At 42.6% G+C, this 25,507-nt stretch overlaps 3 protein-coding genes across 3 annotated transcripts; all 3 read right to left on the bottom strand.

Moving 5' to 3' along the window:
• Positions 1 to 8,209: 8,209 nt before the first annotated feature.
• On the bottom strand, positions 8,210 to 13,704 carry tmtops3b (teleost multiple tissue opsin 3b). Its single transcript, XM_062537513.1, has 4 exons — positions 13,244 to 13,704; positions 12,089 to 12,417; positions 9,588 to 9,821; positions 8,210 to 8,473 (listed from the first exon to the last, which is right to left on the bottom strand). Exons 1-4 carry the CDS (start codon positions 13,617 to 13,619, stop codon positions 8,210 to 8,212), a joined length of 1,203 nt encoding a protein of 400 aa, XP_062393497.1. The 5' UTR covers positions 13,620 to 13,704.
• Positions 13,705 to 15,716: 2,012 nt separating this feature from the next.
• On the bottom strand, positions 15,717 to 18,480 carry si:ch73-52f15.5 (uncharacterized protein LOC100150557 homolog). Its single transcript, XM_062537239.1, has 4 exons — positions 18,348 to 18,480; positions 17,894 to 18,139; positions 17,100 to 17,477; positions 15,717 to 16,499 (listed from the first exon to the last, which is right to left on the bottom strand). Exons 2-4 carry the CDS (start codon positions 18,117 to 18,119, stop codon positions 16,456 to 16,458), a joined length of 648 nt encoding a protein of 215 aa, XP_062393223.1. The 5' UTR covers positions 18,120 to 18,139; positions 18,348 to 18,480; the 3' UTR covers positions 15,717 to 16,455.
• A 269-nt stretch (positions 18,481 to 18,749) lies between these two features.
• On the bottom strand, positions 18,750 to 24,733 carry htatsf1 (HIV-1 Tat specific factor 1). Its single transcript, XM_062537240.1, has 10 exons — positions 24,688 to 24,733; positions 23,985 to 24,149; positions 23,566 to 23,758; positions 23,351 to 23,398; positions 22,933 to 23,087; positions 22,463 to 22,626; positions 22,101 to 22,197; positions 20,561 to 20,650; positions 20,280 to 20,417; positions 18,750 to 19,670 (listed from the first exon to the last, which is right to left on the bottom strand). The coding sequence occupies exons 2-10, from the start codon at positions 24,147 to 24,149 to the stop codon at positions 19,305 to 19,307; spliced, it is 1,416 nt and encodes a 471-aa protein (XP_062393224.1). The 5' UTR covers positions 24,688 to 24,733; the 3' UTR covers positions 18,750 to 19,304.
• Positions 24,734 to 25,507: the final 774 nt, after the last annotated feature.

Genomic DNA, 25,507 nt, shown 5'->3' on the forward strand with positions numbered 1-25,507 from the left:
GTTTCTTGTTTCCTTGTTCCACGGGCTTCTTCCTCATTCATTGACCATGTGTATGTGTTGCATGGGAGACCGTGTGGCTCTCTGGGATATAGCTGCATGACATACTGTAAGGCTTTGTGTATTCTTCCATGTAGAATCGCGTTCTCCAGTTCATGCCAGGGTAGAACTGAATGTACAGTTAGGATTTTGTCCTGGTATACTCCAGTTTGTTATCTGTTGTACACATAAAATGCACTAAATAAAATGTTTATATGATATATACTTTCAAATGACCCTTAGCTGTCTTGTTGATTTGTCTGATGTAACCACACTGAACAGAGATAGAAAGGCAACGTGGTACATTGTCTAAGATCTGCATGTACTGTAACAAAACAAGTCAGCTCCGTAGAAGGTTTGCGTTGGATTCCGCATGACTATAGCTATAGATATGAATATATGCATAGAATGTAAGCAAAACAAGTTTTTTTGTGAGCTTTGGGAAGTTTCAGGATATTTTTGTATCTCAGTTAATGAGACATGGGACCAAAATTCGACATGTTGCATTTTTATGTCTGTCCAGTGTGATCTGTATGTCAATGCCAAGATTTGGTCTGGCTGTCAGGATGAATTCAACTTTGTTGAACTGCTGCCAGAGGAAGTGAGGGAGAGTGGGTTGCGTTTGGATTGTACCGTTGGTTGACTTTCTATACTCCTACAGTACACTTGGTCAAGACTCTTTAAAAAGCTTTCTCTGTAGTACACAACACAAAACACACACTGATGCCTCTCTGGGAAAACGAACTTTCCTGCTGAAACGGAAAGGAATGTGACTCTGGAAGAATAAATCAAGAAAAGCTTTCAGTGTGTGTTTTTGAATTATTTATGCGCTGTTCATGAAGTCATACTAAGTAGAGGTAAAAATGTCCTACACAGCACTGCATCAATCTTTCATACAGTATGTTGCATACAGCAGCTACCAAATAACTACAACTGTAGGCACAAGGACGGCCTCTCAGGTGGAGCCCACAGGTGAATTGAGCTCACACTATTGCTAAGTAGAGGAGAGTTGAGTTAGCTGAGCCATTGGGTGAAATGTGGAGTGTACAGAAATGGCCATTTGACAGCTACTGTATCAATTATGTAGTTTTATTGAGGAAGCGGAAGAATCTCGTTGTTGCTCCCATGAATTTGACAAGCTATTGGTGAACTAGCAGGAGAGGTCCAGGTGTCACAGTCTGAGCCAGACTGCCTCGAGAGCTTTTTATTCTAGAATTTTATTTTTACTGGTTATTGGATTTCTCACTGGCAACTGTTCCTACCAGGTGTCTAAATGTTAAGAGCTTTGTATGCCCATAGGGAACTAGACTTATTAACTGACACGGGTCCCAAAGGTTTTAGAATTTGTAAAGAGATCCATTGATCAAAGCATATCACCATCTCTTGAGAAAAAATGAAATAGGGATAGTGAACATCATTGGCGTGATACTCCCCCATAGAGAGAGAGAGAGAGACTCTTCAAACCTCTTATTAGTTTCACTAGATAAGAAAGACCCATCTAAGTGGAAGCTGAACTGCACACAGGTGACTAGTGAAGTATTCCTACTGGTGGAAAAGAGACTTGAGATTATTCTGAGCAAGTCTGCTCTACCTGTTATCCCTGTCTGTGGAAGGACATAGTGTGTGTGTGTGTGTGTGTGTGTGTGTGTGTGTGTGTGTGTGTGTGTGTGTGTGTGTGTGTGTGTGTGTGTGTGTGTGTGTGTGTGTGTGTGTGTGTGTGTGTGTGTGTGTGTGTGTGTGTGTGTTCAAAGCCTTGTTTCATGTCCTGAGTCTTCGCTATTGAATTAGGGTATGAAATAACAAAACAGTACAGCTCCCCTGTTTTACACAAAGCTATACTTTGGTTTGTGTATATGGGTGCGCATGAGTGTGCTTTACACAAAGCTCTCCTCTGGTGTGTGTGTGTGTCTATGGGTGAGTGTATTATACACAAAGCTGTTCTCTGGTGTGTGTATGTGGGTGAGAATGTTTTGAACTAGGTGCAGTGTTACAGTTTGTTCTTCTCATGGTCTCAAAGTGTTACCTTTCCACCAAAGCAGTGGCAGAAGCCATTACATCCTGTGTGAATATTTTATATCCTTTCATTGTTATTTATTATAGATGAGCTCCCTCCTCCCAATAAATCCTTGGGTCCTTGGGCACAGGATCAGCCAACCCTTGTTGTAGTTTTAATCGCCTCGATTAATATTTATGGTAATACCTCTGATATCGAAAGGTCTAGTCAATGTATTTATTAGCCTGATCTGGAGGTACGGTATATTGGACTGATGCTTTATCCAAGAACGAATCTCCACTGTTACAAGGATACTGATATTGAAGGAAGTCAACCACACACACACACACACACACACACACACACACACACACACACAGTGCGTATGTGAGAGAAAGTAACAGAAAGAATTGAGCGCGGGTGCCAGGGGTCCAGATAGCAAGATAAAGAGAGGGAGGAGGAAATGAGAGATGGAGAGTATGAAGTAAAGGCTGGACAGCCCATGCAGTCGTTTTTTTTCTTTGCCTTGATATCTGATTCCCAGATGCAGCACTCAGGAAATTATCCTCTGTCCTGTTCCAATAAAATCAAATAGATGGCTGATGCAAAGCCAGACTGGCCCGTTTTATGGAGCCTCTGTCTGTGGAACAGTATTTCTCAGATCAGGGGGAGTTAGGGGCCATCAGAGGCAGACGCTCACAGCTCACAACAGGCCACACTCATGCACAGTCATGAACCATGATAGTGTACAGGATAGTGACTCACATACACACACACACACACACACACACACACACACACACACACACACACACACACACACACACACACACACACACACACACACACACACACACACACACACACACACACACACACACACACACACACACACACACACACACACACACACACACACACACACACACACACACACACACACACACACACACACACACACTTGTTTTCTCTCTCTCTCTTTGATAGAAAAATATCAATAAATAAATAGATCAGTTAAAATCTTTGGATTGCCTGTGAGAAGAAGTTATGTTGTCTTTTCCCACCCAGAAATGTGTATTACATACTGTAATGTAATTACCTGATGGTATTACAAAAGAAATATATAACAGAAATAGAAATAAACAGAACAGCGCTACAGTTTGTTGGAGTTGTTGCAGTTGTTCACAGGTTTGTTTGTGAGGACTAGTTTGTCCTCACAAATATGGTATTTAGGTAGGATGAGATAGGTAGTGCGTGTCACAGAATGGGTCACACCTGGAATACTGGAGTTGCTCTGACGCTTGAGGAGATGGGCACTCAGTGTTCTCAGAGAGAGATGAATGGCCTCCTAGTGCACACCCTGGCCAATGGAGGCCCCATTCCCCTGCACTCCATCGCTCGCCCCGGGATATGTGCGCAAATGAACGTGGAGCGAGATTTCCTTTGGCACACTCAAGACATGAAACGAAGTGGAGGAGCCGTTTGGCCCGACTCCTGCGTCGCTCGCAGCGCTGGGGAATTGCTGATTACAGGAGAACGCGGTAGGGCCGTTAGAGGCGGCTGATGAAAGCTCCAAAAACCCTTCGGCTTCGGAAAGCGATGTGACAGTTTTAAAAATGCATAGGCTCCCTGTAATACCATATTTATTTATTACTTGTGCATTACTTCCTCCGCTGTTTGTGTACGTTTCAAAAAACCTGGGCACAGCCCACTTATACAGCCCACAGCCCACTTATACAGCCCACTTTGGCCCAAGAGACCACAGCACTTTTACAATCATAAGGAATTTGGGCTCATGAAAATACCCAAACACATATGGCAGCACACATAGGCTTAGTATGCACACTTAACATACACTCACACACATACATACATGTTTTGTACAACCACACCCATACACACACCAATCGTTAGGCTCCCTACCAAAGCCTTCTTTTTAATTAGTCACACACACGCACGAACGCACACACACACACAAACACACCTAGAGATTTAATGTTAAAGCAAAAAGAACATACTCTGCAAATCCTATAGTAAAGGTTTATTTGGAATTTGGAGATGCAAGCAGTTCCAATGTTGTTGTGCTGAGAACAATGGTGGAATGGTACCCCTGTAGGCTATAGCCATGCTATCTTTTCTTTTCGACTATGCTGTCCTTTGATTCATTAATATGGCTCTATGGATTACCTGCTGCCAATAGCAGCTGAATTACGACCTTGTGTTAATTCTGTGCTTGACCCCCTGACCCTCACAGGCGAATCTTGACCAGTGTATGTACACATCCATTCCCCTGCTGACATTGGATGGTGGAAAAGGGCCAGAAATAGACATGGGCCTACAATAATCCACACATGTAGTCATTAATCATTGATTGGGAGAGTATGTCAGGTCTGAAGATCAGTGACAAATGTGTGGAGAGATGATTACTCATTGTGAGTGAACCCTAACCTTGGCCTCATCCTCATCTGACCCTGGACCTAATGAACACTCTCCTGAAATATGGGACAGTGTTGGACAGGCGAACACCATTGCACTACGTGGAGCCATATAAATCAGCAGACGGCTGGTCTTTTCTACTGTGCCATCCAAACGCCAAGGGCCATTACACATGCACAGCACACCTACATCTTACTGGGTCTCAGGATGCAAATGTTTTTTTTTCTCTCACTACGAGAAAAATTGGTCTGTTGAACACTGTTTGTTGAACGCTAGCAGAAAATATCAGAACACACATTGCAAAACGGCATTTCTTCTGAATATGTCTAAATGATTGTGCACAATAAGACACAGTTCAGTGTTAGCACTTGACCTTGATTCAGCCCCAGTGTACTGTACATCTCAGTGAAAGAGGCAATGTAAATATCCAACCAAGTATTTCTGCTCTGTTTTGAAGCTTTACCTACAAAAGGTAACTCCTATTCAGAGAAGCTGATTAATTCACAAGGCCTTCTAATGAGTGAGTTGAGTCTGGGGCATGATACTAGGCTATTATTCAGCTGCTAAATGACTCCTCTTCATTTGGAGTGAATGCCTCCTGACCATAAAGGGGCCGGGGTGGGGCAGATTTACTCCAGCAGAGGGGGAATGAGCTCACCACCCCACCCCACCTTTCCCTTCACCTCGTCTTTTTTTAGAGGCAACACTCCATTCCGTCTTTGTCAAGTTCAAGTTAATTTGGGAGGCAGTGTGGAGGAGGAGGGGGGGGAGGGGGGGTACATTATTAGAACATTTGCTATTAACAGCCCTCATGCCGGATCCTGACATTGGCCCTTGGGGAAATGAACTCACTCCTGAGGATACTTAACTCTCTCCAGACACCTGCACTCCCCTTTCACTAAAGCAAAGGGCTGTAGAGACTGTGTAAAGTAGTGTGCAAATACAGGCATACATACTTCCAAGTACACAAGTATGCATGCTTTTGAATGTGAGCTGATTCACTGTTTGTCAGATGAAAGGAAGGTTGCTGGCTATCTCCACATGGGTGACTTTGTTCCACAGACCTGAGAGGAAAATAGATGAGCTCTTTGATTAGCTGTTACGCTAATGAGTCTGCTGTGATTAAAAACATGTTTCAAGTGTACCGTAAATGAGGGTGGGGGGGATGAAAACAAATTGATTAGGTATTCCACAGGCGCCGCACCACTGTCAACCGGCCAAACACTTGAGCACTGTGTGTGTAGCGGACTAAACTTTTAGCATAATGAAGTGAAAGCCGATATCTAATGAATATGCCTCTCGCAATTATTTTTAAGCCACCAGTTGTAGAGGCAATGGTGATTCATTATGCAGGGATACAAACTGACGGAATCAAGGTGGAGAAAGTAAAATGCAAACAAAAAACAGATGCCAACAGCAATTAAGTTTCTAGTCTGAACTAAGGATGAAAAGCCATCAAAGGATGAAAGCAAACTGATTTTTTTTTACCTCCTCAGTGTGTTTGCGGTGTAAAAGGTTGACACTAAATTGACGGTACACTAAGAATGTAACGTAAGTGCAGATGTCTTTTGAACCTGGTGGGTGGTTCTGTCTCGGTGACCTCTCGTTGCTGTCTGTTTACCCGGTACTTCTATACCTACTCACGGCACTATGCAGTCGCCTCCGCAAGCACGCCACTATTACCATGCAGCTCAGGCTACGCGCTCTGCAGAAACAGAGGGAGAGAGAGAGAGAGAGAGAGAACTGGGGAATGGAAAATAAGCAGAAAGACCATAAGAAAGGAGAGAGACAGAACAAAAAAAAGGGGGAGGGGGAAAGAGATCCTGAAGAAGAGGCAGAGAGCATGAGAATGGGGGATGGGACAAAGGATAAGAACATAGATGTAGTTTGTTTGAGACATCCATTTAATGGCTTAAATATATTAATAACACCACTTTCACAATACACAAGAATTTACCTTTGGATAACCATTTTAAACGTGTGAGCATTTTAATATTAGATTGAAGAAGAGACAGACAAAAGGCCAGAGTGGCTGCTGCAGACAGGCTTCAGACAGGCCACAACAAACGATGGCCAATCAATATCAATACCCTGTGATTAAAAAGAATACACATCAATAGCACTCTGCACTTTATCCAGCCCCGCTAAGTGAATGGCCTTACATCCACACCAAAATGAACCATGTGATTCAAATCCATCCCCACAATTATAGATTAAGTACTCAAATACATGTGTAAACACTACAAATAGGCACATATAAGACCTGTAACATTGGCTGACTAAAAAAAAGACGAAAGATACCAGGTTGTGACATTGCATATTGTCTTCAGTTCTTTACCTTCTCAACTGCATATACATTTTCAAATTTAACTGCGTGGTCAGCACTCAATTGAATTGTTGAACAAATTGAGTTTATATCACCCAAATGGTACCAATAGTGGGTATAAAACAACCATAATAATAGAAAGAGCTACATTATCCAACACTTGCATGTTTTTCCTGAGTGAGACCCTTAAACACTCTTAAAACAATTCATGCATTCATCATATCTTATGCCTCAAACAATCCCCACTGCCATGACAAGGCACCACCATCAGATACCACCTGTGTCCAAATCCATGAGGCTAGGCACAGAAATGATCTCATTAGTATGCAGAGATGGGACTCCAACAAAAAGTTAATCTGAGTTCAGTGTGGATTACCTTACATTAGTCTAAGCCTCTTCATTTGAAAGCATGCTTCACCTCCAAAAGGGATCACCACATACATGTACATCCGTTAAGGTGTAGAAATCTTCAGTTTAGGGAAACCCAGCTAAAGATGAGACTCAAGGAGGGCCTGTCATGGAGATCTACAAATGGGTGTGATGTGATCCTACCTTTAGACACAAACACATGGAGATTAAAACAGTGTAAACTCTGCCATCTGGTGGACAGACGCAACACATTTTGACAGTGCACTTCCTCTTGAAGAGTCCTGTTCAAATCCTGCCAGATGCCAGGCATAGAGAATAAAGTATTTTGTTATTTCACAATTTCCTGTAGTAAAATGGCAGGTAAATTAAATGCATTTATTCATCTGTGACATCAACATTTGTGAGGTCACAGATTTCTGAAAAATGTGTGTATTCATGCACCACTGACTATAGATGGCACTTTGTATGAGCTTTTGCCAAATTACTCCATTCATGATCATTTCAGGGTCCTGAAAATATGGCCACACATACCCCAGTGAGCCAGTGAGAAGATATCTATACTTGGACTGAGTGTGATCCTAAGATCAACAGTAATGCATTCTAAGCAGAACATTTAACGGCGCAGCAACGATCCCATCTGTGAACACAAATCTCATTCTGCTTCCAGTCAACCTCTGACTGAATAGGTAATTGGCAAAATGACCATTTGTTATTTTATTTCAATGATTTTTAATAAATTGTTTTCTCATTTTGCATTCCAGGCATACTGTACATTCAGCGAATCTGCAGCAGTAGGCTGTTTTAATTTGATTTACTGACACTTAATCAAAACAACTGTAGTTTGATTGATATTACCTGGAATACATGAAACACACGATTTATGATTGTATGAAAATGGAGATATTTGTTTTTGCAAATGAGCTATTCATCCTCTTATCTAAAGATCTTCAGACTCTGCTCATACTCTGGTCAAGGCGTTGCTTATCTCTGGTCATACCAACAGACAACGGCTGCTGTCAAATCCCCACAGGCATGAGTTTCCCCCAAGCTTATGGAGTGTAGTGGACCACCAGGACCAGGGACTGCTGGTCTCTCTGCAGCTGGCCCTGCTGCTGCTCTTTGGCTGGCCGGTGGGCGGTGGGCTCCTCCAGGCGGGCTGGTGAGTTGGCCGTGCTGGACAGGCCGCCCAGGGGGCTGAGGGCCATGCAGTTGGGGCGGCCTGCCAGGGCCGGGCTGCTCTGGAGAGTGTGCAGGTAGTTGTGCCTCTGACTGCCTGGACCACACTGCACAAATGCCATGAAACACCTGTAGAACTAAAACCATATGGAGAAAAGATTTACAAACTTAAATATATCTGTATTATATATAGATGTGTAATATAATATAATTATATTATATAAATATAATATATTATATATGAAGAGCTCTTTTCCAAAACGCTATAAATCCATTTCTGAAAACATTAATAATTAATGCTATTTAATTGTGTATTTCAGGTAATATCAATAAAAATGCGGTTGTTTTGTTGTGATTGAGTAAAGATAAATCAACTAAACATAACCCAATACAGTTCCACTGAAATTACTTAAAAAACATATTGCATCTGATTACAGTTAGAAACCACAATTAATACACTTGACTTCTTATTCAGCAATATCTGACTTCTGGCATGAGGTCTGGCATTGATTGAACATCTGCTGAGACAAGTCCCATTGACTGACATGTAAGAGTTTTATCTTTCATGGAAATTCAGCGGCGATGCCTGGGGCCAATACGAGCTACTGTTGGCATCCCAGTGTGCAATCAATATCAAATGTTCTGGTCCACCATAGCCTTGCTGGGTGAGAGTAAGACCAAAGGAATAGCTCAGCTTGAGCTCAGTGGGGGCTTAAACTGTCTACACACAAACATCCACACAAATATCAGACCTGCAGGTAACACATATTTTACCCCTTTTTCGCATGATTCACACATCACATGTGATACACATAATTCATAAATCTATTCTTCATGAAATCAATGCCAATTCACTCATACAGCATCGAGACACAGCACTTTCTGATTAATCTCTCTCTCTCTCTCTCTGTGTGTGTGTGTGTGTGTGTGTGTGTGTGTGTGTGTGTGCAGGGCCCACTTGTTTTTATCTGTCTAACAATTTGGGTTCTAAGTCAATGGTTTATTGGCGTTGTTTCATGAAACTTATTGAGATAGATGGTAAAGATCTGAAATTCATTTTACCACCACATACCGAGGCTTATAAATAGGCCCATGACTGCCCTCTTGTGATTTAAAGACATATTACACCTCAACTGATGCACTGATTACAATAAGCAAGCTCCCTATTCAATACCCACATACAATTTGATCAATCTCCATTTCTCCAGCATATTATATTATGCAGAAAATCAAAGGCTCGGACATCTGTACCTGGTTATTGAAAAGCACATAGACGATGGGATTGAGCACAGTACTGGACTTGGCCAGTATGGAGGGGATGATGCTTGCTGTGGGGCCAATAGCACCGACCCTGCCGAACGTGGCCAGCAATGCCACCACCCCATAGGGCATCCAACACAGCAGGTAACAGGAGACCATGGACAGTACCATGAGCAGAACATGGGTCTCCCGCCGCTGGGATGATGTCTGGTTGATCCGGGCTGTCTGCAGGTGGAGAGGGTTGGATGGGCTGGGGTTAAACAGCACAAATGTATACCGTAGGTATAGACGTAAGAATTGGGGCAACAGTGCCGATAGTTTCTTTTTATGGAAGATCATCATAAAGTGGTGAAATAGACCAAACGTTAGCGATTGGTTATGGCAGATCCAGAGTGGCTCTGGGCAGATCTAATAGTTTTAAACTTAGTTTAAACTAAACAAAAGAACCCGCATTCAAGGTAGTTAACACTTGGCAATGGAAAGTGTCCTCTCTGTACATTATGAAATAACCAGGCTAATAGATGTCCTCTGTAGAAGCAAAACTAATAAAGAGACATTGCGTTATACTTTGTGTATAGTGCTATAGATCAGTACTCACACTTACTACTACAGGGTATGTTTTGGCATAGTGGCACACAGTGGATGTGAAAAAGCTTAAAGCCTGTAACTTACTCAAAATGATTGTTGTATGTCTAAGAGGTAAGAGAATGTGTCATCATTTGCAACCAAAAAACTAAAAAAAAACCCATATTTATATTGTCAATGTTATATCCTGGATGTGTATCCCGTCATGGTCATTTATCATGGTCATTTATGAGTTCAGGTATATAGTTGCAAACAGTGCGCACATCCAAATAAAGGTGCAGGAGCAAAAAGTTAAGATCCAAAAAAAGAGTAAAAGGTCCGCACACTTGCTCTCACTTAGTTTACTTTATTTAAGACAAGTTACGTTTCGAGTCGCATGGCTCTTCTTCAGTCTGAAGCATTTGGCCCCACGGCTGTGGTAAAATGTCCCCTTTGCATACATTTTATTCTTGTTAAATATCTACTAAAATATAAAGTCTAGGCAGTTTCATTGCCACTTATAACCATGATAATAATTCAGAACACATTTAGCTTTTATTTCACAGTAATGCCACATTTTCCTTAAGGGGGGGCCTTTTCCCCACTCTACCCTACAGTACATACCCTTTTGCATGAATAGGCACAATATTTGTTTAAATATTCAAAAGTAAGAGTTGATCAAGTACAGTACACATGTGAGGAGAAGATTATATCTAGACACAGTTCTGAGAATGGTCAGTTGTGGGAATGGTCATTTCCATCTAAGAAATGAAGCCTATCAAAGTGAGCAGGAGGTTAGTCAACCTGAAGAAAATTTTAAGATCACCATGGTTACGCCTGAAGATGCTTTGAGGTAACCACAGTAACACCTTATTTGCCTCTGAACCTGTCTAATGTGAACACACAACAGCATGTGACTAAGGATTTAGCATAGCAGTATATATTCTATTCTAGCATCACACAACTCTAAACCATGACAACTCCACATGCATGATGATGTGAGCACCAAAATATCCAGATGTGAATTTCCCCTAAAACATCCACAAAGCAATGAACTGGCCTCTCACACTGTCAGTGGGAGATTAAGATTACACACATGCGCGCACGCACGCAAGCACACACACACACACACACACACACACACACACACACACACACGCGCACACACTCACACATACAGAGAGAGAGAGAGAGAGAGAGAGAGAGAGAGAGAGAGAGAGAGAGGCACTCAATATAGTGCCTTAAGTAAATTCTTTCAAGCATAATTTCACTTAGAGAGGATTTGAATGCTGTCAAACAGGGATGGATTGAAATGAACTCAAACGAAAGAGCTTTGAGATCACATCGACCGAGCAATACTTGTAAACATTAGTTTGTCATCAAACCAGGCAGCCCAGTTCTATCAGTGTTACTAAAGTATCACAATCAGGTTGTATCACATTGTGAAACACACATGATGTGTTTAAATGAGTTAAAGACTAAAAGAATCCTAACATGTTGCAATGCTCTGCTTCCATGACATCTTAATATCTTGACAGGCATCCTAAGCATTCTTTTATCATTGCATTGCAATGCTTTTACGACACTTTAGTATCTCTGCTTGAATCTCATAACCTGTCCCGCAAAAATGTTAATATTCAAAGCATCTAGATTTCCATCAATCTGTATGCATAATCATCTGTCTATCGGACACTTAATCACTCAAGGAATCTCCGTCTGACTACAAATGCAATTCTACTCGGAGTAGTGTATGGACCTGCGTTATAGGCTATAGACTCATACTTGAAGACGTGAAGACAAGCACTAGCAACACAAGGAGCACTTCACATTACTAGGCTACGCATTTACATATATTCGTCATCATCGCATTCGGCGAGCACAATCACAGTGACCTAATTGTCCTTAGCCAGATCATTATGCATTCTTACCCCGCGGATGGCCATCAGGATCTTGCCATAACAGTAGACCATAAGTACCAGCGGCAGGAGCAGGCAGAAGACAAAGAGGCAGGTCACATAGGCAACGTTGCCGGGGGAACGCTGGTGCCACTGCACGGAGCAGGTGGTACCCGGGCCCTCGGGGCCATAGCTGCTCCAGCCAAAGAGCGGCGGCAGCGTCCACGCCAGGGAGTACAGCCAGCAGCCGCCGATGGACAGCCAGGCCTTCCGGTAGTCTGAGACATCTGCCTTTGTGCAGCAGAGCATGGTTGAATAGCGCTCCAAGGACAAGATGGCAAAAGACACGAGGGAAACAATCCCTGCATAGACATAGACATAAACATGACATGTATTGGCAGCTCTCACACTTGACACATACAACTGTGATTTGAAGCAATCACGTGAGCTGCATTGTTGAGAGGATCTACTGTGTAAAACAAGCAGTATTTGTGAGACTGGGTCAGAATGTTCTCACTGCATGTTTAATATGTATGTTGTGTTTTGATCCTGACACTCGACTGGTTCAGCAAAGTAATCATACCAATATCATGGGTTCCCTATCCAGGAGGCACCACAAACATAGTGATGGATAAGTGTGTCAACCCTCCACTAAACGCCACTTATTTGCAGGCTACTTGCTAAATGAGTAATTTCAATTTCAATTTAATTTCGCTTATAGAGCGCCAAAACATTACACATCTCATGGCGCTTTACAGAGTGTTAAACATTCAAAGAGAGCCCATGAGTAACAGGGGCAAGGAAAAACTCCCTAGAATTGGAGATACATATAGGAAGAAACCTCAGACAGATCCACGACTCAAGGGCCCAACCCATCTGCCTGGGGTCAGTTACAGTAAAGTCATTTGTAGTTTGAAAGTTACAATGACAATGAAAGTTCAAATAGTCCAGTGTAGGGAATAAATTGTCCAAGTACATGACAAAGTGCTGCAAAAAAATACTTGATATATGATAGCGCAAGTTTATGAATCTCTTTATTAATGAACGTGCCCATAAATGTGACATGTCAAATAACCTTTTATAGAATAAGTTAAATCGTCTATTGACAGTATTTGTTTCAGAATTAAAGAGGATCGTATACCGAGGTGAATTTAGTAGCTAAACAATGATAAAACTGCAGGGACTTACCAAAGAGTGCGTTGGCAAAGCCATACCATTTACAGCCAGAAAGTCCAATGAGCCATCTACCGTAGATACTAGCAGCAAAGCTGAACGGAGTGCCGAAAATACATACTAACATGTCACTTACGCAAATGTTAAGGAGAATGAGATTGATTGGTGTCCGAAGAACCTGGAAACGAGCAAAAACAAGAAGTACACAAAAGTTGCCCAAGAAGCCAAGCACAAAAATGATCCCGAGACATACTGCCACTATAGTGTGACTGGTCCTGCTAAGTTCCGAGAGATCTTTCAGAGCTCGCGGTATACGCGAAACGTCAGTGGTCGGGTCTATCGTGGTGCTGTCCATGGTGCTACTATTCAGGTCATCGTTAATAATGGCCATGTCGGCTCTTTGATGAGTCGATGACAAGCGAAGCAACAGGAGCTCATAAACGCATACTAGTAAGTAATTGCCTGTTTCTTATAGAATGGGCTGTTCAATCCCGCCACTCTACTTTCTTGGTCTAGCATCACTTTCCTCGAGGCAGCATTGCTGATCGATCTTTCAGCCCCCGCACGGCTCAAAGCCAACTCTCTCTCACTCGTCGTCGAAACCGTCATACATTTTCCGTTTTTCAGAGAAACACTCAATAACAACAGCGTGAATCACCGTCAGAATCTGGACAAAACAAAACTTGTCCGAGTGACCCTACACTACTTCAACAATAACCTATACTGAGGTATTTCGGCCACTTGTGTTTTAAACGATCGATTTGAAGTTAGTTTAATGACAAGGGAAAACAAATAGTTAAGCTTCCATTGAAATTGTTCACCTATCCTGCCAAAATACAAAAGTTTGATTTAGGCCTACTTTAATGAAAGTAAATAAAAGTATTTCCCTAAGACGCTAATAATGTGACTCCAGTAGGCTATAGTTTTAAGATGAAATGTGCCTTTGTTTTGAACACCTGAAAGGTTTATCAACAAAATGTAAATGACTAAGTACAGCACCTAAGTACAGCAACTGTTACATGGGCCAGATGCCTGTAACTGCTGTTGTGACAGAATGAGTGATGAGAAATGTGCCTTTTCTTCTGAGTTCATTTGGCGTGCCCGCCAGGATTTGGCATGGCCGCCAGGATTCTCCTAGGGCTGAGCAGATGGAGAAAAGTAAGACATCACCAGAGCATCAATAATCCACTAGACTCCCTTTTGAGAGGGTTATTATTGCCACTCCATATGGGTCTAAGAACAAGCGACTCCCAGTGATGACGGGACACTGGGCCCCAATGTGTCTCAGAGAGAAGGGGATGGGGACAGAACAATGGAGAGGCTTGTGCAAGGTCATGTTAGTACCTATTTGGTTTTAAACATGGGAAATAGCACCATAGTCTTTTAAGACAACACATTCAGCTGCATTCGGTAGGAAAGAACAGTGAGTATTCCCTGGGCTAAAACAATGGAGGTTGCATAGCAGCATGCTGATACACCTACCATAATGTTGACATGCAACCTCCAAGCAAGACTCATTTGAATTAATTAAAGTGGATATGAATATAAAAATATTAAAATGGAGACCTGCTAGATAGTTAAGAATAACATTTTGAAAGATGTTCTTATTCCCAGCTACTTGTAGCTCTGTCCTACATTGTGTCCACATTCCACATTTCTAAATCTTCTGTCAACCTGCAACTTAAAAACATATATTCTATGTATGGTTGCAGGAATGGTATGCAGAAGACAATAGACAGATTCCATTATAAGTCCAGGCATAAGGCATTTGAGGGTTCAAGGAGAGCTTCTTTGATAGGTTAAGGAAACTTTTCATGATTCAAAAGAGACACGATGCCCTCCTACATGACACTGCCTGGCATTTTAATTGCCTTTGTCTCCGCTGTGGGTGTGAGAGGATTGTTAACATTGACTGCCTGGCACGTGCCGTCTCCCCCATCCTCTGCACTCCTAAAACCAAGCTCGTTAGACGCCAGAAGGACCCTCTCCGTCGGCCTGCGGCGGAAGTGTGTGGGCGTCGGTGAGGTGGGGATGCAGGGGAGCATGAATGAGCGAGCGAGCGAGTGGGTGATCATGGAGCTCAGCTGATGTGGTGAAGAATCTGTCACCACTGGGACCGCAACACCTCCATCGCAGCGCAGATATAAAAAGGCTGCACGTGAGTGTACTTAATCAGGACTGGAAGTGTGTGGGCGACAGTGGCGCAAGTGATTAAGACTTCACACAGTTCTGCCACGCCGCACGCACGCACACACACACACACACACGCACACACACACACACACACACACACACACACACAACCGCTCTCTCAACACATAATAATGCATTTCTCCATTGTCTTGTGAGACATATTTTTGTCAGTGGTAATAATCATTAATCCTTTATGCTAATCCATATCAGAACAATGTGTTGTAATTCATACCCAGCAAGCTTTCATGATTGAGTTTGGGTTTCGGTTTCTACAAAACAAATAAAGAAAAACATACAATATACATTTCTATTTATTGGTCAGAAACACTTTTCCATAAAAATAATTGTTAATCTTACATAGCCGACCATTCTGATTCTAGTATTGTATGTTTTTGTATTTGTGTAACTTCTTATTTTAACCCAACATGATCATACTTTCAACTCATATGCTCACCATCTCTAACTGTCTATAGATAAAGAGAGAGAAAAATGAAAAGTGAATATGCTGTATTCTTATGTGAGAACAGCATAAAAGGAATAAGATGAATAAGCAACAATGACTACAACTAAGAGTGTTCAAGATGAGGATACATGTCAGAAGCTGTGCGTGGACTTGTAAGGACATGTCAGTCAGTGGTGGAACTGAGGAGCTGTTACCAGGTCATGGGTTGCCACAGATTCTTTTCTCCATGACAGTAACCACCATCCTCGTTCCTCTAGGGTGCCTGCAGGCCAATCTCCACGTCTGCATCACATGCGCTAAACCTTGGCACGAGCCTGCAGTTAGTGCAACAAACGACAAACTGTCCCCTAACAGGTTTTCTGAGGAACCCGACGTGTCCGCATTGTGGCTGTGACTGTTAGAGAGACAGAGAAACCCACATAGAGGATCTGAGATATCCATGTTCATTCTTAGGCTGGATTCTCCAAGCCACTCTGCTGAATGGGCCGTGTGGGTTAAACAGCTCATTGACGCCCATGTCCGTAACGTCAAAATGAATCCTCCCCACAAAGGAAAAGAGGCGGCTCTTCTTTTAGTACCAATACAAGTCCTTGGTCTTCTCTGGCACTTGGACACCTGAGAGAAACACACAGTGCATCTAAAAATCATGTAGTGTATCTGAACTCAAATAGTAACAGCAACACTAGCATAAAGTCAAACTTTTTGCTTATTGTCAGCAGCCATGATGGTTTTGACATCCAAGGAAGCCTGGTCAGATTCACCCTCTGTGATATATCAATTCACGTGTCTAAAGGATGCTTGTGATATTGGTAGGAGATGTGATGATCATAAAAGTGATGATACAAGCAGGACCTTTTGAGTGATGTTGTGGGACAATCACATTAACTCTTCCTAATCTTCTGGTTGGATGCTTGTGACAAGTTGCCTACTGATGATTTATGCGCTCCAGATTAAAAATATGTTGGTTGCCTAACATCAGTGGGAAAGAGCTCGATCAACAGTTGGTCTGTAACACTGCCCGACTTAAAAAAATGGCATCACCTGAAAGAGCAATTCTTCTAAGTAACTGCACATAAAGCTTTGCTCAAAATGAGATCGATACAAAACAAGTCTGAAAATAGAAGTTGAGGAGCTAATATGAAGGGAATACGTCTGAATGTACATTGAAAATGGCATGTACACTTTACAATACACTATATCAAATCAGATAAGTACCTGAGTCTAGGCTGATCCTGTTGCCCACTGAGTCTCTGAAAGCAGAAGGTGAATCCCAGTCTGGACTCTCCACCTTGGGAGCCATAACTACTCCCCCTGCTGGCCGGTCCATGTGTAACATGCTGAGGAAGGAGCCGGAGGAGCTCTCTGTGGGGCCCGCCGGTGGGTAGAGCATGGGCAGGTCGAAGCCCGCACCTGGCCTGGTGGGGTAGCTCCACACACTGGACGAGAGGCCCCCTGGCCCCATGATCACACCTTGAGAGGCAACCGGGCTCTCGGCTGACGAGAACTGAGCCAGACCTGGGCCGGAACTGGACGGAAAAGGGCTCTTGGACCAGTCTGGGCTGGACAGGTTCCACGTCGGCGAGGTTTGCGGCTCTAAAGCAAAACAAAAAGATGGACACAGAGCAGCGGTTATATTATGATTTTCTGTAACATTTTCTTGTTTGCTTTGCAGTTTCACAATGGTAATGGCTCACAAACAGGGAACTACAGAGATCAAAGTCTGCCTATATCTATTCCTATAAATACTGTAGCTGTCAACGTTCTGTTCAAACATGAAAGAGATGGCTATGGTATTTGATAGATGCTTTTGTCAAAAAACAGCATATGTACACTATATGACAGCATATGTACACTACCTAAAATAATGACAACAGCAATTATATAATAACAATATCAAATATCAACAATGAAAATGAGTTAAAAAGAAAAAAACATAATATATAGTACAAACCATAACTCTTTATGAGATTGAATTAGTTAAGAGCCAAATGAAGCATCACAGCACAAACCTGTCTTGATGCCCTTGGTTCTGCTCCGTGGCTTGCTGACGTGGGGGTCTCTGGGAGAGCTGGCTTTGGTGCTGAGGTCTTTGGGGAGGCTGGCCTTTTTGAGGGCACGTGAGAAGTGCTCGTCCACCACACTGTTGATGTCCCCCTGGTAGTACGTGAAGAGCACACGCTGTGGCGCCTTTCTCTCCGACGCCTCCGCCACACTCTCGCCCCTCAGATTCTCCATTTCACAGACACGCTCAGATCCTGAATAAAAAATAAGCTGTCGGGTTCCTCCATCTCACTCAACACTGCACATTTCAAATAGGAGCTCAAGGAATTCAGTCATTAGCCTAATGTACAGTATACATAATGTGATATTTGCTCTTTTTTAGTATGTTACATAGATCTCTGCTGGAACACCAAGTTTCTTGAGCCCGCCTATACATAAGGGCCATATACTGAGAACTCTTACCTTCATAAAAGTTTACACATATCAATTATTCCAAATGAAGAGTTGCTGTAACTCCTTGAAGGTGCCAGCCCACATAGACAGCTACTAGCGGAGTGTCTCAACATGTAATGGGACTGGCTCTGTGCTTCTCAGACGATACCTTGACTTGCGTTGGTATGTGGCTCTGTGGGCATTAGCAGACAGAATGTGGCCCATCTCGTTTGACTGGAAACAGACACGTTAGCGGGGGAAGGGGGGGGGTGTGTGTGTGTATGTGTGTGTGTATTTGAGTGTGCTATAAGCAGGTTCTGTGATGACACTTCAGTTGTAATAATGTACTTTGAGATGACACTGAGAAGGATGTTTACGGCCATATGGTAACCTCTAAAGCAAACATGAAGATCAGACTCTGCACACAGATGCTCAAATTCTCCTGTTTCGGCAATTTATATTTCACAAGCTCTACAAATGTTGCTTTCATGAACATGGTGTCACAATGATGCTCAAATAGTGTGATTAACAGCGTTTTAGCACAATTCTAAAATAATCAAATAGATTTTTGATTTTCAGTATACAATTTAGCCCAAAATCTAAATTCAATCAGGAAATTCAAAACAAGACAACAGTCCATATCCTTCTTGATACACAAGATGGTAGTTGGTGATAGTTAGTACACTAGTCTCAGTCAAAAGTGGCAGGCTTATCATAATGAAATTACCAAACATTACCAGTACTTTAGAATTTTAATTATATATAAAAAAGAAAAATTCAAAAGAACACATGAAAGTGAAGACATGACACTGAATCAATGACAAATTAAAAGACTGCTGCACAGCACACGAACACAAAGTCAGACTCTCCACAAACAAAGGGGGCATCTTCTGTACTACTGAAGGGAGAATTGAGGACAAATAGTCCAGCGTTGGGGAGCTCTGCAGTGTGGTTCAGAGTGGGGAGGGGAGTGGTGCGGCGTCGCTCTTAAGCATCCTCTCCTCCGTCCTCCTCATCGCTGCCGGCCACACTGCTGTCTGTTGACTCGGCGCCCAGGTCACGACACTCCTCGTCTGCCTCCTGGCTCTGCTCTGCCCCCGACGTGCCCTCGGCAGGCGTCTCGGCTGTGCCCGCTGCTGCTGCTGCTGCTGCTGGTGCTTTCTCTGTGGTGCCCTGGCCATTAGAGGCCACCTTGGCAGGCGCGTCTGCTCCACTGCTGCTTTTGGGGACGTCTCCCTGAGCCGCGGCTGCTGCTGCTGCTGCTATCGAGGCTTCCGTGGCCCCCTTGCTCCCGTCCAGGAACGACTCCCAGCCTTTCAGCCGCTCCTCACGCTCACGGCTCGTCTCCTCCACCTGCACCAAAGGCAAAGACGTGGATTTCATGCTAGTTTTGGCGGCAACAGTAAAAATGACGATGACAGTACTGTTCACCACTATTTTCTCAGATGTTTCTCAACTGTTATGTTAGCTTACAGTCTTGAAAGCCTTGCAAATACAACAAAGGATCAGGAGAATTAGCAATGAACTCTTCCTCCTCTACAATTTGAACTCTGCATTCCCTCATGTTTGCTCTCATTCTACATGTGAGCCATCCATCTTGCAGCACATATCAAACATGTATAATAATGTAGAATTGACATTGTGGTATGACAAATTCTTATCATGGGGAAGAATTTGATGGAATGTCGGTTACGATACAATGTGGTGCATCCTTGTAGAGGGAACAAGGAAGTAGTGGAATGAGATCACGGAAAGACAAGCATTCAAAAAGAAAAGCAGTACTAAAAATAAACTTGAGGCGGTCATGCCTTACTAGAACATACTCTAAAGCCCTAGACATACCGGCATGCTTATTTACGCACATACATTGCCTGCCTCTACATCACATATAAAAGAACATGCTCCTAATAAAAAAAAGCATCACATTCTGTGGAGGTTCCCTCCCAGTCAGCGGGCTCTCACCTGATAATCAGTGTTGCCATCCCACAGTGCAGCTGACAGCTGTCTCCCCCCGAACCATCGGCCATTTAATGCCAGTATGCAGGCGTCACCATGCTCGGGCTCTTTAAACGCCACTGAAGCCACTCCATCAGGGTGTCTCTGAAGAAAAGAAGGACAGCTATGAATCACACTTAAGCATGGCTTAAGAATGTTTTGTTTCGTGAACTATCCTGTATTCCATAGCAGTGCACATGTAGAGATGTAAAAGGTTGGAGGCAGGAGGTTGTTGTTTTTCTGCTTACATCGAATATGATGACTTTCTTTACACCGCCAAATTTCTCACACTCTGTTCTGAGGTCTTCTCTGTACTCGTTCAAAACAAGAGGATCTTCCTGAATAGAAAAAAAAACAGCACATTAGAAAAGGCTTTCCTGCTAACTGTGCAAACACTGAAACAAATATTGAAACAAATATTGAAACAAACAAGCCGTCTCCAGTCTGTTTTTAGCGGTGGGGGTTTCTGAAGGAACAGTCCGCTATTCTGCTCAAGGTGAATTTTTCAAAACAAAATTTCAGACACTTTCACGCTGCATTTAGTTAGCTGTTTTAAATTGGCAAACACTCTGTTGTTAATACTGAGACAGTACATGTATCAATGGTAATTTATTCTGCATGCTTTGGCTAGTACCTAGAAGGTGAATTACAAAAAAAAACTTAATGAAATTGTGTTCGTTCTTCCACCTGTTATTTGTCACATTCATGTCATTCCACAGCGGGTTCTAGGTCTGTTATGGAGGGAGAATGTTCGGAGTGAGGAAGCGCTGAACCCATCAGTGCAGGTGTGGCAGAGAGACACCTGCATTCCTCTAGCCATCTCAAACACCTGCATTCCTTTAGCCATCCTGAAGCAGAATGTAGCCAAACTCGCTCTTCACAATGGCACACCCACCCATAAGTCTCTCTCTCTCACTGATTTTTTTTTTAAATATATAACTCCTTGACAGCAAAAGTAAGCATCGTAGAGTGCATGGTTAAGTAAGTATGAGTGCACTGAGGTTCATTACACAAAACTGTAAAATCTCAAATGCATTCAGAGAGCTTGTAAGCTTGTATTTAACTTGGATCCATTTATTTTGGGATCCATGAGGAGGTCTGAACCCTTACCCTGTGCTTACACCATCTGTACCATCTTGGCTAATTAATGATATCCATGTCTAAGAACCAGGAGGAGGCCAAAGAGTCATGCATCAAAACCCAGAGCAACAGAGATCACTAGACACGAATGAGCCAAATCCAAATTCCTCTTACCAGCCACATGGTCAGTGATGGAGAACCGTGTGTATAAAATGATCAATTTGCATTACTCCCTGTCAGTGACTCAGTCCACTGACATCATGTCAAGTTTTCTTTGGGTGTTTGAGAAGGATCACTATCACTGGTTTGCTAAATTAGACTTCTAAGTCTATCTGTTAAAAACAGACCTGTATCTGTCTTCTAATTCAGATAGTTCTTTATGTTAATTATTCTTTAATGCTTTCTTTTCATTTTTTTTTTTATTTTATTATTACTACTATTATTATTATTATTGCTCTTTGCCCATCTATGCTTTTATCTGCTATTCCTGTTTGGTTTTTGTTTATGTAAAGCACATTGAATGACCTCTGTGTATGAAATGCGCTATATAAATAAACTTGACTTGACTTGACTTGCCATGGTCTTATAGATTTGACATATAATTGCAGCTGACACTTCAAATAGCTGTAGTCTACAAACCCACAGAGCATACCGCTTGTGGACAGATGACAACATTCTGAGCAGCTACTGTGTGGGCAAGTCTCTCACCTCAAAGTCACTGGGATGGAACATGTTCCGGATGATGACCACTCGCTCATGCCGCTTACGAACCTCTCCTTTTTTCTCAGGCCGCCAGTCCAACTGCCTGGAGCAAAAGGAAAGAGATCAGATTGCACACAAACACTGCACAGAAGGTTATTTGCAAAGATACATGAGATGAGACATGCATGACCCCCTCTGCAAAAGGGTCAGCATCCACACCTAAAACATTAACAGTAGATATAAAAACAACATGATGTCTGTGTACAAAAAAAAAATACTGTATTTCTGTTCAACAAACAAACATTTGCACTGCGATACACAACCATTACGTACAGACAACACATCATGTCAACATATAGTGAACTCACTTTTGCTGCGCCTTCAGCTTCTTGCGGTACTCTTTTGACTTCTTCTTCTTCTTGCTGGCATCGTACGTGCCTTTGAGCTCGAAGCGGGCCGCCTCCACGTGCAGCTGGTAGCCCCTGATCTCACTCTCGTCCAGCAGGCGCTCCGCCAGGGCCACAGACTCCTTCTGCAGCGGGGAAGGAAGGGCACACAGAGTCCAAGAGCTTTTAGAACACAGCTTTTAGAACAGCACACATCCTCTGCAACAATACTCAATAACAGGCCTGTTAGGTCAAATTGTAACATTCTATTTCAACAGCAACAAAGACATAATAAAACATAAACAAATAGTCAGTGAAGTAAACATGTGGATCACAGTTCTAGCTCTTAACTGTAAGTCAATAAACATAAATGCAAATTGTGGTTCAGCAGTTTGAAAGCATACCACAAAAGATTTTTTCACAACCCACAAGACTTTCAGCACATACTGCACCTTCAAATAGCAACAGAGTCCATCTCCTTTCTGGTTTCCATCCTTGTCCTTGTAGAGTTTCACCTTGTACTCCTCTGTGATGGGGTCACGCATGACAATGCCACATTTGGACATGAACTCTACAAACTCCGCATCAGTTATGTCTAGGGGTAGGCCTGGAAGGCAGAGGCACATGAATGTACAAACTAGGTCAGTTGAACCAATACAAACCAGCATCAAGGAGAATGTTACATATCCAGATTGGATAAAGGACTTCGTTGAATCAAAATGACGCCCTCATAAATGAGCAGATCCTATTCATTTCATAACTACGAAGGTCAAATAATCCTTACACCTGCCATAGGTCAGGTCATCATAACGAGTTAGACTGTGTTAAATCACTCTCTCTCTCATTATTGATCAAAGAAGTGAAACCTACCTGAAACATAAACATTTGTGTTCTTGTCTGTCTCCACATCAAACCAGCCTGCAATAAAAAATAAATAAATACAAATTAAAAAAGGGCTTCTTTGTTAGGACACACATATTGTCTATCAGAATGGTCCTGATTCAAAGCTGACTCCTCATGATTTAACATTTGGAAGGCGAATATCACACACACGCACGCACGCACGCACGCACGCACGCACGCACCTGGATCTGCCTTCCTCTTTTCCCCCTTCTCTCCCTTCTCTTTGGCCTTGGCCTGGTCGCCACTCTTCTCTGCCTTCTCAGGGTCCTCTTTCTTAACTGCTGTTGCTTCAGAGGATGCAACTGATGCAGATGCATTCCCTTCCTCATCGAAGCCATAGTTGGCATGGTACTCCGCCAAAAAGTCATCCGTTATCTGCAAATAAGGAGACTGGTGATTTTACACACTGACTCACCACAAATAAATTGAACAGAGAGTAGTTTAGTGGGCAGTGAATCTACAGGTAATAACTCAGACTCATTGTAATTAAATTGACCAGACATGTATTATACAGTCTATTGGACGCTATGAATGTCACAACGTGGTTCTTTCACCTCTGAACGGATACAAGATGTTTGTGGAAATATTTTACTCAGTGTACCTTCGGAAACCAAGCTTTCTTGTCAGGGTCCCAATCATACACGGTGCCATCCTCCGGGTCCACAAATGTATAGGGGTCATCTCCGTCTCCACGCCTTCCTCCGTAGAGCTCCTGCAGCCGAAGCTGCTCAAGGAACTCTTTATTTCCATGCGAGTCTCCACTCATCTGCACATAACCGAGTTAACGGTAAAACAGGTTAGGCGCCAAACAGGGAACTGGGCAGACAAATGTCTCAACATTTAACTGAAACCCTCTTTAACGTTACAGAAGACACTTTGATCGCACGAAACTGATGGAAGACGATTGGTAACGTCATGGGACAAGCCATTTAACACCTTGTGAAAAGCTGCCTCCGTTAAGAGCGGCTGCTCTATTGCTAACACAAACAATGACAATATAAGCAACAAACCACATACATACGGCAAAACAAATATATGAGCATGTGAATAGTGAACAATAGTCAAGTGAAACTAAACGGACTGACACTGGAAGTGCCTATTTAGCTGACTACGTAATAGCGCCAGCAGCTAACTAATGCTAGCAGTTAGCTATTTAGTTAGTTGCTCTCTAGAGCAATACACTTGTACCACAAACTAGAGTGATACAATAACACGGTGAGGTTAGGTGTATGGGTTATATGACTCGAAGTTTAATAAACAATCGGTTACAGTAGAAAATAAACTGCTATCTATTAACTACATACCACGGAGAATATCCGCGACTGCAGATTGAACAAGTTAACTTCCGGGTCAAAGAATAAGATCTTGTTTACAACCAGGGAGGGAGAGTGAAAACCAGCGCCCCAAGCGGTTGCGTTGACCGACTTTTCAAATAAATACTACGCGTATGTTCTGATCATGCTCCTTGTGCTGTTTCTCTCTGGGTGCATGACTGAGACACATCCTTACTCCTTACCTCTTCATTTATATTCTCTCCCATATGACTGTAGTATATTCTTTTGCCAATAGTTTAGGCTACTTGACTTGAGTTGCAAGCTGTTAGGCCTACTGATCCTATATGAAAAATAATTCTTAAAAACGTATAGGCCTACTGCCAGCAATGTGTTTTATATACAAATCTTGTATGATTTTCTCTTGAAAGTGGCCCCTTTCTCGTTTTCCTCATACAATGTCATTACATATAAGCCTACAGATGGTTAGAAGGTTGCCGCCCCCTCTGTGGGGGAAAACATGCTAACATCACACATGAAAGTCTAGCAGAACACATGTTTTCCCCTTTTACTGTCTATGGTTTTCTCCCACAGGGGGGGGGGGGGGGGGGGGGGTTCAGCCATGGTAACCACGGGGGCGGTAACCACAGATTTACTAAGGATCTTATAATGGTCTTATATGGGACAAGCTTTTACTGTACCATGTTTTCTCTGAATCCTGATAGATTATAATATGGTTTGGTTAGGCTATATAGGGAAAAACCCTTTAGTGTCTAATTTTAGGATTAGTGTCATAATAAGATACAAGTAATCACTGTGGAAACATAGTTGTCCTTTATAGATGCTCTTTTCC

The sequence above is a fragment of the Sardina pilchardus genome, chromosome 5, assembly GCF_963854185.1.
Source record: "Sardina pilchardus chromosome 5, fSarPil1.1, whole genome shotgun sequence".
Taxonomy (NCBI): Eukaryota; Metazoa; Chordata; class Actinopteri; order Clupeiformes; family Clupeidae; genus Sardina; species Sardina pilchardus.

Excerpts from the sequence above, each read along its gene's own strand:
- htatsf1 (XM_062537240.1), bottom strand. The coding sequence starts at position 24,149 with ATGAGTGGAGACTCGCATGGAAATAAAGAGTTCCTTGAGCAGCTTCGG. Across the intron at positions 22,627-22,932 it reads GACTCTGTTGCTATTTGAAG|AAGGAGTCTGTGGCCCTGGC; the intron begins GTGCAGTATGTG and ends TCCCCGCTGCAG. Across the intron at positions 20,651-22,100 it reads TCCATCCCAGTGACTTTGAG|GAAGATCCTCTTGTTTTGAA; the intron begins GTGAGAGACTTG and ends TTTTCTATTCAG.
- tmtops3b (XM_062537513.1), bottom strand. The coding sequence starts at position 13,619 with ATGGCCATTATTAACGATGACCTGAATAGTAGCACCATGGACAGCACC. Across the intron at positions 12,418-13,243 it reads CTTTGCCAACGCACTCTTTG|GGATTGTTTCCCTCGTGTCT; the intron begins GTAAGTCCCTGC and ends ATGTCTATGCAG. Across the intron at positions 9,822-12,088 it reads TCCTGATGGCCATCCGCGGG|ACAGCCCGGATCAACCAGAC; the intron begins GTAAGAATGCAT and ends CTCCACCTGCAG.
- si:ch73-52f15.5 (XM_062537239.1), bottom strand. The coding sequence starts at position 18,119 with ATGGAGAATCTGAGGGGCGAGAGTGTGGCGGAGGCGTCGGAGAGAAAG. Across the intron at positions 17,478-17,893 it reads AACCAAGGGCATCAAGACAG|AGCCGCAAACCTCGCCGACG; the intron begins GTTTGTGCTGTG and ends GTTTTGCTTTAG. Across the intron at positions 16,500-17,099 it reads CAGGATCAGCCTAGACTCAG|GTGTCCAAGTGCCAGAGAAG; the intron begins GTACTTATCTGA and ends TGTTTCTCTCAG.